Source organism: Ochlerotatus camptorhynchus, unplaced genomic scaffold, assembly GCF_037179485.1.
Source record: "Ochlerotatus camptorhynchus isolate MF236.1 unplaced genomic scaffold, CSIRO-AGI_Acam_v1.1 ptg000036l, whole genome shotgun sequence".
In the NCBI taxonomy this organism is placed as follows: Eukaryota; Metazoa; Arthropoda; class Insecta; order Diptera; family Culicidae; genus Ochlerotatus; species Ochlerotatus camptorhynchus.
In genome coordinates this window covers 3268368-3283462 of record NW_027040527.1, presented here as the reverse complement: position 1 = coordinate 3283462, position 15095 = coordinate 3268368, and the positions used below count along the sequence as shown (strand labels likewise).

The window sequence follows — 15095 nt, the reverse complement described above, 5'->3', positions numbered from 1 at the left end:
TTGGCTCACTCAGTACCAGAACAACGGTCCCAAGCAGTCCCAAGCTATTTCACTCACCCCTGCATGCTCTGCATGAATCCACACACCCCTGATGTTATCTGTCAAACTTTCATAGCGAATCAAAACAAGCATAGTGTAGTAATAGAATTTCAACTAGAATAGGGTACGTTAATCGTTTGCTTGGGACCAATAGGCTACTAAAGTGGTGAGCCAATTTAAAATCGTTAGTTTCGTATTGATTGTTGGTATTATCAAGTACTAAGTATGTGAAATTACGATAGAAATCATTCCATATCGCAGTCATAGCAACAATCAATACGAAACTAACGATTTTAAATTGGCTCACCACTTTAGTAGCCTATTGGTCCCAAGCAAACGATTAACGTACCCTATTCTAGTTGAAATTCTATTACTACACTATGTTTGTTTTGATTCGCTATGAAAGTTTGACAGATAACATCAGGGGTGTGTGGATTCATGCAGAACATGCAGGGGTGAGTGAAATAGCTTGGGACTGCTTGGGACCGTTGTTCTGGTACTGAGTGAGCCAAAAATAATAATGATTTTCTTCGGGACCCAGTGGTCTTAGAGTTACCTCTATGGTCATAGTTTTTAAGTGATAATCCAATGGAATCTATCAATCATCACATAGAATGAATAAATCTGCTGACATTGCTATGTTATAAGATGGATCCAATAAACGGTACATGTCGATTTGTTTCAGTGTACTTGACTAGCCTATTGGTCCCAAGCAAACGATTAACGTATCCCATTCTAGTCGAAATTCTAGTACTACGCAATGTTTGTTTTGATTCGCTATGAAAGTTTGACAGATAAAATGAGGGGTTATTGGTTTTTCTTATGTTTCGAGGGGTGAATCGATTAGCTTGGGACCGAAGAGAGTACCAGAGCTGAGCCAAAAAGTTGAGCACGTTATTTCGGGACCTTCTAGTCTTAGAGTTACCTCTATGCTACTACTAGATTGAACTAGCATTTTCACCAAATGTACTAGAATGTTTTGGTTCTATCTCTTTCATTCTACTCAAAACTGAAATGCATAAAAAAAAATGACAAAATGATACGCACTCTTTGCACACTGTCAAAGAATCATTGTACACAAAATCAACTTTGTTCAAATCAAAACAAAAATACTAACCCATCTGGTGGATGATGGCACAAGCTTCCAAGAAAATTTTATTACAGTGAACCACATTATTTAAATTGATTTCTTCGCCAGTTAGTCGTCTGTCACTTCGTTTGTGATTCAACGATTGTCAAGCAAAGATGTTTAACGAGATAAATCCACGTCCACAGACAAACAGCCATAACTCTCGTAAGTTGTTCATCGAACAAGCATTTAACGATCAATTTAAAAATATCGTAGTTGGTAGTGCCGCCACCTGTAGCGCGCATAGTCAATTCCCATGCGTTTGACGTTTACACACTACCCGACCCTCGACCCGACCAACCATTTCGTTTAATTTCTTTAATTTTCGATTTATCAATCTTCAAAGACATTCATATGAAAAATCGATAGCGATCGTCACCATTTAATAAATAAATGTAAAGATACTAAAAGCCTGATCGTGAATCATTTATAAACATCTTTATCAAAATGTTGCTACTAATCGTTACCTATGTAAAAATATCGATTCGTGCTGCCAGATCAAAATATCGATTTCTCTTGTCAGATCAAAATAACAATACACGGTACTGATATTTTTGGGATTTTTTTTATCTGCATAATTGCTAGGTTTCGATCCCGTGCCATCTATGGTGCACTGATTTCTTTGTTGGTAGCTAATCCTCGGGTCTATAGCTTCTGTTGATGAGCTTCTTAACGACTGGCAATCACACTCTAGTATATGGTGTTTTGAAATTGATGTACAGTTTTCAAGCAGAAATTCAAAATTTATTTGTCATATCCATAACCAAAGTATCAAGTTCCCTCATTCGGTTTGCCGAGAATTCTACCAACAATCAATACGAAACTAACGATTTTAAATTGGCTCACCACTTTAGTAGCCTATTGGTCCCAAGCAAACGATTAACGTACCCTATTCTAGTTGAAATTCTATTACTACACTATGTTTGTTTTGATTCGCTATGAAAGTTTGACAGATAACATCAGGGGTGTGTGGATTCATGCAGAACATGCAGGGGTGAGTGAAATAGCTTGGGACTGCTTGGGACCGTTGTTCTGGTACTGAGTGAGCCAAAAATAATAATGATTTTCTTCGGGACCCAGTGGTCTTAGAGTTACCTCTATGATTCTACCACGCTTGCTATCGCTGATTCTTAAGAAATGGCCAAGGAAATGGGCGAGAGCGTATCGAAGTAAACTTAAAGAACTTAATGGCATACATTTGTATCATCGTGGCCATCGATCAGTCTTCCCATTAATTTTCCGGCAGAGCATGCTTCTCTTGATGAAGAACCAAATTTGTCGATAACTAATATAAACATTGCCATCTGTCATCTAGTGTGTATCAAACTGTCTTTACCCAGCGATGCAAATCGATAACAAGGAGATTATAAATGTACATCGATGGCAATCTTTATTGTTCTTTGCCAAAGTTCAACGTTACGATGGTATCAGTATTCAAATATTTTTAGATGAATATTTATAGAGAAAACTATAGTCCTTGTGACACATCGAAATTAGAAGAAATTTAGTATGGCTATAGATTACCATCATGCGACCGATAAAGAATTATCTTAAATGTAAGTATCAATCAATAAAGGTTTTTAAATATATTCATCGAAATCAAAGAAACTTGAAAGTAAAGTAAAATCTTTATTTTTGTATAAAGAACTTTGAAGAAGTTTCACGAATGGTTGGTCGGGACTACACACTCAGCTACACGGATAGAAATCTCCTTATACCTTTTGGCAAATTTCTATTGCTGATTATTCATAAAATGTATAAGTCAACTAATAAGCAGACGCCGTGCAAAAAGTGAATGAAGATCATATGACAAATGAAATGTATAAGCGGTCACACATACCTTTTATGCATTCTTATAAGACCTATGTGGTTTGTCTTATGGAATGTATAAGGGTGATGTTTTGGCAAAAATGTATAAGTGAAACACATGAATAAAATAATTGATTTTCGTTTCGTGTAGGTTAACAAAATTTTGCTTGTTCTATAATTTATTAACAAAAATATTCGGTGAACGATACAGATTTTTTGGTAAACAGAATTTTCGGTAAAGTTTGAACGAATTTCCAGTAATCCGATTATTAAATTGGGTTCTTTAATTTTGAAACATATATCGGTTTTTATGTATCATCTGAAAGAGCTCGTTTTCACACACATTTTCATCTCGAAATTCAAATCAAGATTTAAAGCAAAATAATAACTTCACTGTTTGACACTAAACTGACAAACTGACAGCTCGCTTCCATACAAAGTGACACCGAGGGACGCTAATAAGCTGATTTTTACAAATGTAATCGTACTTATTTAAAATAGTTCCAGTGTACCAAAATTGATGAAATTTTGGGTTTGGGTTCCATTTTTAATGCAGATTACGAATATGCATTTACCTCAATACCCTTAAGAACCCAATTGACGAACTCAGTGAAAAATTACAGTACAAACTGTAAAATGAGACAAACGGCTAATTCGGTGAAATACAGGCCTCACTGAGCGATTGGGATAAGGCAAAACACAAAATGTGTTTTATTTCACATATATCGAAATGTTTGCTTGCCATCGAACGGTGACGGCACAGAGCACTGACCGGCTGCAAGCAAAGAATAAAGCGCCCAAAAAATTTTACCGAGTAGGTAAACAACTGTCGATAGCGTGATCGACAACGAGGAACAAGTGCTACTTTGTTCAAAACTGAAAGCAAACTGACCTTTGACAGACATGATTGTAGTAACGTTGTTGTACTCCTTTAATCCAGTACCGCAATCGACGTACCCGATTAAATGAGTACAACCTATGCTTATAGATATACTTGGAACCAATAGGCTAGTCAAGTAGTGAGCCAATTTAAAATCGTTAATTTTCACCGGTTGGTACTATGAAGACCTTCTAATCGCTCTAAATGTACAATTTTCTGGAACTGATGAAATATACCACTTTTAACTTTCCTCAAATCCGATCATTATCATCATTTATTTTGTTTGGTGAAACGACTTAAAACAAATATTTTATGTGAATAATTGCCTACATTTAGGCCTAATTTTCAATATGATGCGGTACAAAATGTTTTTTTTTTTTTCGCAAACCACAATTTAAACAAAAAATTACGCCAGACTCTTCTTCAGCGTATAAATGCTGGCTTCTGAATATTGCTTGTTTAAAAACCTACATGATCAACGTCACCCCAGAATTGAAATTTTGCATTTTTATTCTAATTTGAATTGTTAAAAATAAAATAACCATGTAATTTAACAAATGAATTCCCACATTAGGCGCTAGAGAGGTATTTGTTCGTGTGCTTAAGATTTGGTTGGGAAACTCATCCCCGTTTTACGGTATACAGTCGAATTTTGCTCGTTGGGCTGTTACAGTAGCCCATCTGAATCGAAATCACGTCATTTCTGACAGTGCTGATTCCTTTTTGAGAGACTCATGGATGAACAATTTGGAATGTTGCTAAACAATTTTGATGATAATAAACAATCGGTGTATCCCTCAACCACTTTTCAGCTTGACAGCTTAGCCCAACAAACGAAAGCCTTTCACTAAGTGGGCTATAGGTTTAACTCAACGAGCAAAATTGACTGTATTTGAAATTCATGCAGCGTGCAATCGCTATGGCCATTTTTTCAGTTACTCTGCCTCATCCTGTAGAATCCATTCGTCTGTCGCAGTCAGACTGGAACACCTGTCGAATCTATTCAACTCTTATTTACACTTCTCTGTATCCGGTTCCACGCAATGCACAATAGGGGATTTCTCTCGATCTATACAATTTACACACAAGCAAAATTGTTTCAGATGGATCCCCTTCTTTCTTTATTCCACACTTTTCCACATTCTTTCCCTTTCTGCATACACGGGTGTCGCCAGGGCACAATTCAGCAGCTTTGTACTTGTGCCGATATTAATGTAAAATAAGTTACATTCACTTAGGTATTACAAAACCGTTCGATGGAAAGCAGCGTGTTGTTTACAATTCGCGCAGACGACGGACAGCCGAACGGACCGAGGCGGCAGCGGTAGTCGAGTACACCCAGGCTCCACCAGCGACGACACGCTTGCATCGCTTGCAGGACCAGATTCCGACGCAGGAACGCTTCATGGCATCCTAGAGCGAAAATAATGTTAGTATCCTCTACTGAACCAATGTTTCAAGCTTTCTTACCTTGCCGCAGAATGTACAGGTGTACTTGGCGTGCTGGGTGATTTCCATTTTCTTCACCATCTTACGTAGAGAGGCACCATATCGGGTACCATATTTACCGACGATTCCGACTTTCCTGGTACGCTTGGCCTATTTGAGACGGGAAAATAACGAAACATTAAATTCCCGACACATCTTAATAATGGAAACTTTTGTTGACATCCAAATTCACATAACCCCGATCGCTCATACAACACTACAACATTAGCCGATTTGCCAACTCCGGCCCAGAGTCGGCACAAAATTGTCAATTTTGCCCGAAATCCTCACACACAATTCACACAAATTACACCAATTTGGAATGCCACCGACTAGCACTTTACGCTGAGCACAAAAACTAACCATTTTATCGAATTGTTACTGAAATTGATTGAATTTTAAAAGCTGACACGAAATGTGTGCAGTTTCTTCAATCGAAGATGACGGAAAAAGAGAGAGAATGAAAACAGGCGGAAGTGGATTAGCTGTCAGCTTGACAGTTTGGCTGCGTACTGTGTCGCAAAACAGGAAAGCAACCGGTGAACGCAATCCAAATGCAACGTGGGTCGAAATTGACAGAAGAAGGCGAAAATAGTTCTTAGTTAATTGCCCGACCAACCATTAGTGAAACTTCTTCAAAGTTCTTTATACAGAAATAAAGATTTAGGGGAATTTACGTATTCTCGGCAACCTAAGCAGCGACCTTCTTTCTATAGCCTTTTTCTCTAAGGAACGCACACATATGCAGTATTGGTTTGTTTACAATTTTTTGCTGCCAGCTGCTCTAACAATTTCAGTCGAAAGAATTGTCAAAAACTTTTTTGAAACGCTTTTACAAAGCTCCAATCTTCTCTAGTGAGAGCGAATATTGTCGGCAATCAGTTTTTCTTCGGCAACCATTCCATTTGAACTGCATGTAAATCTGCTGTTCTATTATCGGCAACTCGCAATCAGCTACAATTTGTAGTGCGTGTGTTTCATTTCAAGAAAACCTTGCTAGATTGCTTTTTCTCAGTGGTAAAAATATAGTCAAATTGAAGCTGAAAGCATAAAGAATCGTTTGCATGCATTCAGCGAAGTGTTTTCGTAAGAAAATCCAGTGAAAATAGTGCTTCAATTTGGGTTGCCGAAAATAGTCTGGCATGCCGAAGCCGTCATTTCCCCTATGTCGGCAATTCTTTACTTTAAATTTTCTATGATTTCGATGTACAGTAGCCGTTCGCTAATTGGGGCACGACTGCACCCCAATTATCGAATGGCATTCGCTAATTGGGGGGTGTCGACAAGTGTCAAAGTTGACCGGGGGGCGCTTGACTCGTTTGTTTTGGTTTTCAGTCTTTCGTCTGCTTAACTGATGCTGTGAGCAGCTACTTAGTTTTTGTCTTGCGTGAGTGTAAATTGAGTGAATCGATTGAATATTTTGTTGAGTTATTTCCGGCGCTGGTAAATATTTGTGCATTCATACGTTGTTTGTAATGTTGTAGCAATTATCCTCCTGAAATTTGTTCAGCTTTCACAATGGAAGGATAATAAGCAAGTCGTGAAACGGAAGCACACTACGCTTACCTTGGCTCAGAAGGTGAGAATAATCGAGGAATTTGAAGCAGGAAACGGTTCCCACGAAATATTAGGCAAAAGGTTTGGTGTCGGAGCATCCTCGGTCGGTCGATTTTTGAAAAATAAGGAGTCAATTCGGATGAAACTAGAAAAATTCAGAGAACATGGCGTGGAAAATCGAAAAACGATGAAGAATCAGAATTTTCCCTTACTGGAGGAAGCGCTTTACCTATGGGTTTTGCAACAACGTGAGGCTAATATCATAGAGGTAACTCTAAGACCACTGGGTCCCGAAGAAAATCATTATTATTTTTGGCTCACTCAGTACCAGAACAACGGTCCCAAGCAGTCCCAAGCAAAAAAAAAATACTTACTCTTAAGTATATTCTACCCAAAATTATTTTAATTCAAGTAAATTTGAGAATAAGCAATTTACTCAAAAGTAACTTATTGGGTTGAACTATATCGTTGTGTCGAATCTCTCGTTCCTTTTTAGACAACAATAACGAGTGCAACTGAAAGGCTGAAGTCAATATTAGGTAAAAAGATCTCAAATTTTGGGTAGTATTTTTTCTCCGTGTACGGGATAGGACACGGAATGCTAATAGTACGTTCAGACTACAGAGTTATAACATAGAGGTAACTCTAAGACCACTGGGTCCCGAAGAAAATCATTATTATTTTTGGCTCACTCAGTACCAGAACAACGGTCCCAAGCAGTCCCAAGCTATTTCACTCACCCCTGCATGTTCTGCATGAATCCACACACCCCTGATGTTATCTGTCAAACTTTCATAGCGAATCAAAACAAACATAGTTTAGTACTAGAATTTCGACTAGAATGGGATACGTTAATCGTTTGCTTGGGACCAATAGGCTAGTCAAGTAGTGAGCCAATTTAAAATCGTTAGTTTCGTATTGATTGTTGACTGTACTGCTCACTACGATGGATGCGATGATTTGAAGAGTGATGATGGATTAATTCAAGTGATGTACCTTCCACCAAATGTGACAGCAGAATGCCAGCCGATGGATCAGTCGGTGATCAACGCAATCAAAACCAGGTACAAACGGAAGCTGATGCTTAAGCTTGTTTTGGAAAACGAAGATTTGCCCTTGGAACAACGGCTGAAAAATGTGTCCTTACGGCAGAGTATTGATTGGATTGCTGACCCTAATAAAATTGTTATGGTTATTTTGCTTAACGACGTGTTCTGGGTATCTTCCAAACCATTAGTGGAAAAGTTCAATTATTTGGGTTATCGTTCGTTTATGGTTATTTTTTATTAGGGGAAGCTTGGGACGAAATCAGTCAGGTTACCATTGAAAATTCCGTGAGAAGTATTCAATGTGTTATGTCTGTTTGTCTGTGCTTGTAGCATCAATTGATGGCATAGCCGGAACAAACACAACCGACGAGCAAATCCAGCTTTGGCTTGAGGATCGAGTAGTAGATTCCAATGGTACAACAGTTTCAATAACCAGCGAAGTGTTCAGAGACGAAGAAATAGTCAGCGCAGTTTTGAATAAAGCAGACGATTTAACCAACAATCAATACGAAACTAACGATTTTAAATTGGCTCACCACTTTAGTAGCCTATTGGTCCCAAGCAAACGATTAACGTACCCTATTCTAGTTGAAATTCTATTACTACACTATGTTTGTTTTGATTCGCTATGAAAGTTTGACAGATAACATCAGGGGTGTGTGGATTCATGCAGAACATGCAGGGGTGAGTGAAATAGCTTGGGACTGCTTGGGACCGTTGTTCTGGTACTGAGTGAGCCAAAAATAATAATGATTTTCTTCGGGACTCAGTGGTCTTAGAGTTACCTCTATGATTTAACTTTCACGGAGGAAGAATGGTTGAATACCACCCCGGAGGCTTTGAACGGAAGTGCCCTTACTACTGAAAACGAAGAACCCGAAGACATCGATTTTCCAACCGCGATGAAGTCGCTTGATAACGTGATCCAATTCGTACAGAACAATCCCGCTCAGACTTTGAAACTGAAAACCCTGTGAACTAAATTGCTGGAAGCAGAGTGGAAGAGACGCAATCTGTAACTGTTTTGTTTTGATTTGCTTGTTTTATGAATTAAATTGATTTTTTACAAAAAATATTTTGTTTTTCGTTATTTTTTATCAATCATTGAAAGACCCCCCAAAAAATATGACGTCATGACGTCAGCATGATTTTGACATCAGATTTTGACGGATGACTGCTTTTTAATTGGGTCGCGCCCCAATTAGCGAACCCCCAATTAAAAAGCGCCCCAACCAGAAAACCCCCAATTAGCGAACTTCCATACACATTTAAAAATCTTTCGGTCATATTATGATAGTAATCTATAAAGGTGCCCTACTAAATTTCTTTTAATTTCGATATGTCACATGGACTTTAGTATTCTTTACAAATATTCATCAATAAATATTTAAATACTGATATCATCGTAACTTTGAACTTTGACAAAGAACAACAAAGATTGCCATCGATGCACATTTATAATCTCCTTGTTATCGATTTGCATCGCTGGTTAAAGAGAGTTCGAGACACACCAGGTGACAGACGGCAATGTTTATATTATTTATCGACATATTCACTCAAAAATATCACAAAACGAATATAGATTAAATTTTATGCATTTTATGGTTTTTCCTCGGGTTTTTCAAAATGTATACATTGGTTCGATTAAAATTTTCGTCAAAATTATACTACACACTTAGAAAAAATCACCGACTTCGGTAATTCATTTACCGAATTCTCAACAGCTGAACGGTCGGTAATGTTTTCGGTAATCGAGAACATCACCGAAAAATCTGTAAACTGGATCAGCAAAATTAGTTGTCAAATTTACCGAACGATCGGTAACATTTACCGATGTGCATTGCTTGATTTGTAGTCGACTTTACCGGAGAACTGTAATTTTTTAAAAAGGTCACCGACTCAACTGTAATTTGCTTTAATATTGTTTCAATGTGGCGGTCACTGTAACCCATGCAAAAATTTGGCTGCAGTCGTGATCAATAAGCTAGTGTTGCAAATTGCACCACCAATGAACAAAACCGTTGGCAAAGATCTGAAAACTTATGTTTTCGTCGGAAAGATTCGGCGCTACACTGAAAACAAGGAAGCATTGGAAGATCGTCGCCAACGGGAATGGAACTTGGAACGACAGAAAAAAACAAGCAACAACATTGGCCATCTGTAATCGGTATTTATTTAGATAACAAAAATTAATTATTTACGGAAAATATCTACGATTCGCTCATCTTGGTGTTGCATAACAGCCTCCATAATTTCACCTTTTTTATTTTTCACAAGCACGAACGCTTTTAATGTCGATCGAAAATAACAATATGGTGGATTTGACGTTTACCTAGACCGTTACCGAACTTAGTAACGGAACGCTTTGTTTACCGAAACTTCAGTAAAATATTTCACCGAAGTCAGTGATGAAGCTGATTTACAGACCTGCCGGTAAAAATGTTTACCGTTTTCGGTAAATTAAAATAAAATTACCGAAATTCGGTCATTTCATTTACAGTTTTCAGCAATAAAGCGAGAAAATACCGAAACATCTGTAATTTTTAGCATTACCGATCTAAGAAGGTAATTTTTTTTACCGAACTCAGGGTCTCTGATTACATTTTATGGATAATCAGTAATAGAAATTTGCCAAAAGGTATAAGGAAAATTCTATCCGTGTACTAGAGTTTGTTTGCCTGTCGTTGATAAGCTCATCAACAGCAGCCGTGGACACGAGGATTAGCAACCAACAACGAAATCAGTACACCCCGGATGGCATGGGATCGAAACTAGAAATTATGCAGATAAAAAATCACAAATAAAATCAGCAGTTTTGTATCGATATTTTGATTTTACAACAGAAATCGATATTTTGATCTGGAAACACAATCGATATTTTAACATTGGTAACGATTGGTAGCAATATTTTGAGAAAGATCTTTATAAACGATTCACGATTAGACTTTTAGCATCTTTACAATTATTCATGAAATGGTGACGATCGTTATCGATTTTTCTTATGAATGGCTTTGAAGATCGATGTATAGAAAATTAACGAAATGGTTGGTCGAGTGTTGTCTGCTTCATTGGAAAAAAAAACGCGTCGGAACCGTCGCAGAAATCACCTAGCGGGCGCCGGTGGTGTAGTGGTAAGCGTGACTGCTTTTCAACACCCCGATGGGTCTGGGTTCAATCCCAGCCGAGGTCGGTGGGATTTTTCTGAGGCATAAAAATCTCTGGTCACGTCTTCCTTCGGAAGGGAAGTAAAACCGTTGGTCCCGAACCATGTGTGTGTTGAATGGGTGCGATATCCTACGCAGGTGTGGAAGCTGCCTTCCTACACATTCGATTGCCGTCAATGGATGGCAATCGATGTCCGTCGGTGATTGGCACTAGATTGCGGAACAGAGACCGAAGTTAAAAAAAAGGAAAGAAGAAGAAGAAGAAGAAATCACCTTGGAAATCGCTGCCATGTAAATAAATTCCCATTACAATTGGTTTCCAATGAAACAGATCATAATCATAATTTAATTCATGCTAATCGATGCTCTCCTCGAAACATAGGCCACGACCAGAGAAGACGCGACGTGACCGATCCAAAAGAATCTTATTATTTACTATTATTTCATATCATATCGTATTATGACAATGCGATTGTGAGGTTAAAATCAAACTGTGCAAAGTGAGTCGTTATGAGTCCCGGTATTCAACCATTCTAGGCCTAGTTTGGGACCGGCAGGTTCAGAATATTCTTGCTTTTGTTTTTTATTTAGGTTTCAAACAAAAATGGGAACCCATTTTTCTGATACATAGAAAGTGACATCCGGAAATTACCACCCAACTTGAAACGGCCAGTGAAGAGGACCAGAGGCTCCGTCGATTAAATAGTGATGTTTTTTTTTAGAGCATTCGATTATCACAGATAGACCTTCAATTGTAACACTCCGTCGAATGGTTTCCTCTGATGAAGACTGCACATTTTGTAGTCGAAATACGTATCTGCTCGCGTATCGGTCATAGATACCAAAATTAATTAAAGTGGAATTAAATGGAAGATAACCTTTTTTGCTGTTTTATGCAATAGAGCGTTCGGCCGTCAGCAGCGGAAAGCAGCAACGTCTATCGTGAAATAATATGCAGCAGCAACAGAATAATCCATTCCGTAGTGGTAATAACATAGAGGTAACTCTAAGACCAGAAGGTCCCGAAGAAACGTCCTCAACTTTTTGGCTCAGCTCTGGTACTCTCTTCAGACCCAAGCTAATCGATGCACCCCTCGAAATATAGGAAAATCCACGAAACCGTAATTTTATCTGTCAAACTTTCATAGCGAATGAAAACAATCATAGTGTAGTAGTAGAATTTCAACTGGAATGGGGTACATTAATCGATTTGCTTGGGACCAACAGACTAGTCAAGTAGTGAGCCAATTTTAAATCGTTAGTTTCCAACCGGTGCACACTGGGCCAGAAATGCAATCTAGCTGAGCAAAATTAATAACTCTGAGACGAAGCATTTCCGTGACTTGGTGTCTTCGGTAAAGTTTCTCATCATAATAAGGACCATCTATTTACATAAACAAATAGTTGAAGTTTTGGATGTCTTGGGCAAAGTTGTTTGCCTTGACAAAATAAACAACTCTTTTCAAGACGTAAAATTTCCACAGCCTACTGGTTCCAAATTTGCTTGGGACCAACAGACTAGTCAAGTAGTGAGCCAATTTTAAATCGTTAGTTTCCAACCGGTGCACACTGGGCCAGAAATGCAATCTAGCTGAGCAAAATTAATAACTCTGAGACGAAGCATTTCCGTGACTTGGTGTCTTCGGTAAAGTTTCTCATCATAATAAGGACCATCTATTTACATAAACAAATAGTTGAAGTTTTGGATGTCTTGGGCAAAGTTGTTTGCCTTGACAAAATAAACAACTCTTTTCAAGACGTAAAATTGAAATGCGTAAAGACGTAAAATTCAAATGCGAAAAAAATTTGGTTTTCTTTCTGTTTCGGTTTTTTTTTGCTGACAACCATATAATTTTATATTTTTATCTTACTGCATTGCATTGCATTTAATGCATTAAATAAATAACTTTTTTGAAGAAACATACTGGTTTAAGCTTGAAATTTTAAAGATATTGTTGAAAAACCAAAAAAAAAAACAACAATTTTTGAATTTTAATATCTCCCACAATGCAAAAAATCGCAACCTGACATTTTCAGTAAAAATTTAGCAATTCTCGATAGAAAAAATATCAAAATTTGGGAGAAGTTTATTTTGGTGTTTTTGAGATTTCATCATTTTAGTGTAGCATGTATTATTTCTATAACTTTTTTAATGCATTGAAATGGCGTTTTGAAGACTTAACTTCTTGAGCAAAGTTGTTTATCTTGATAAAATAAACAACTCTTCTCAAGAAGTCAAAACTGCACAGCCTACTGTTTTTGAGTAGTATGCATTTAAACAATATATTTAAAATTAAAACACTTATTTTCACATTTTTTCTGTAATTTCATATCACTCGAAAACAGTAGGTCCCATTGGGACCCGTGTTCAGTTTCCCCATCGGGATCCGTATTCGGTTTCCCCATCGGGATCCGTTTACGGAATCCCATTGGGACCCGTATTCGGTTTCCCCATCGGGATGCGTATTCGGTTTCGCCATTGGGATCCGTATTCGGTTTCCCCATTGGGATCCGTTCTCGAAATCCCCATCGGGATCATTTTACGGAATCTCCATCGGGATCCGTATTCGGTTTCCACATCAAAATCCGTCTACGGAATCCCCTTCGGGACCCGTATTCGGTTTCCTCATCGAGATCCGTCTATGGAACCCGTAATCGGGATCCGTCTTCGAAACCCTTCATCGGGATGCGTCTACGGAACCCGTCATCGAGATCCCTCTATGAAATTCGTCACCGGATTTCGCGAGTTTCCATCGAGGTCCACTTCCACTTTATTTTAACTTTTAGTAAACACATTCACTAACCTGCAAAGAGATCCGGCTTGAAACTCCCTGTCAGGATCCAGCTTCGGACGAGGCTTCGAACTCCCTGCCGGGATCCAGCTTCAGACTGGTGCACTTTCCTAAAAAACACAATTACATTACATTACATTATTTCACATTTACTTACATAAAAACAACCTTCCTTTTCCTGGAAGCGACTGTTATTGGCGATGACGGCACCGCCGAAAAATCTTCTCTTCTAGCAAAGCTTGAAGGTTTCTTATGGGAATTTGCAGTGGAGTAAAAAGATAGTACCATAGAGGTAACTCTAAGACAAGAAGGTCCCGAAATAACGTGCTCTACTTTTTGGCTCAGCTCTGGTACTCTCTTCGGTCCCAAGCTAATCGATTCACCCCTCGAAACATAGGAAAAAACCCCTCATTTTATCTGTCAAACTTTCATACACGGTAACCGCAAAATACCCAATAATGACTACAAAGTAAGCATTTTCTAGGGAAACTGCGACTACCCATTAAATGAGTAAAATTTTACCCATTTATGAGTAATTAAAACTACAAAAACAAGTAGTAAGTATTCATTTTTGAGTAACAAATATTCATAAATGGGTAATATTTTTACTCATTTAATGGGTAGTCCCAGTCTCCCTCGAAAATGCTTACTTTGTAGTCATTATTGGGTATTTTGCGGTTACAGTGTAGCGAATCAAAACAAACATTGTGTAGTAGTAGAATTTCAACTAGAATGGGGTACGTTAATCGTTTGCTTGGGACCAATAGGCTAGTCAAGTAGTGAGCCAATTTAAAATCGTTAGTGTCGTATTGATTGTTGATAGTACGAAGTCCACCTGTTTCACGCACAGTCTGACGTTTGCTTATGGATTTTATCATAGGAGTAAAGAGCTACAGAGTCGCCGTCAACGCCAAATATTTTCCCTTCTCCAACCATTTCACAACAAAAACAAAACACTTGGGTGCGCTTTTTTTGCTCTACTGTCAAACAAAATAGCAACCCATCTCGGGTTGCAACTTGGTCTTCAAATTTGAAGACCCGCTACTACCCGGGAGTGCGTTCACGGTAAAGTTTTCATTTGGCACACCCATTAAGCAACCTGCGGTGGGAGTCGTTACAACCAGCAAAACTTTGCTGGATTTTGCCGAGCTGGAAATCCAACAATCCTTCCAGCAAAAAAATATTGCT

The 15095-nt window shown here is 38.2% G+C and overlaps 1 protein-coding gene across 1 annotated transcript; it reads right to left on the bottom strand.

Moving 5' to 3' along the window:
* Window positions 1-4951: 4951 nt before the first annotated feature.
* RpL37A (ribosomal protein L37A) lies at window positions 4952-5843 on the bottom strand. The gene is made up of 3 exons (XM_065232517.1): window positions 5709-5843; window positions 5328-5456; window positions 4952-5270 (listed from the first exon to the last, which is right to left on the bottom strand). Exons 1-3 carry the CDS (start codon window positions 5709-5711, stop codon window positions 5133-5135), a joined length of 270 nt encoding a protein of 89 aa, XP_065088589.1. The 5' UTR covers window positions 5712-5843; the 3' UTR covers window positions 4952-5132.
* Between the last annotated feature and the right edge of the window lie 9252 nt (window positions 5844-15095).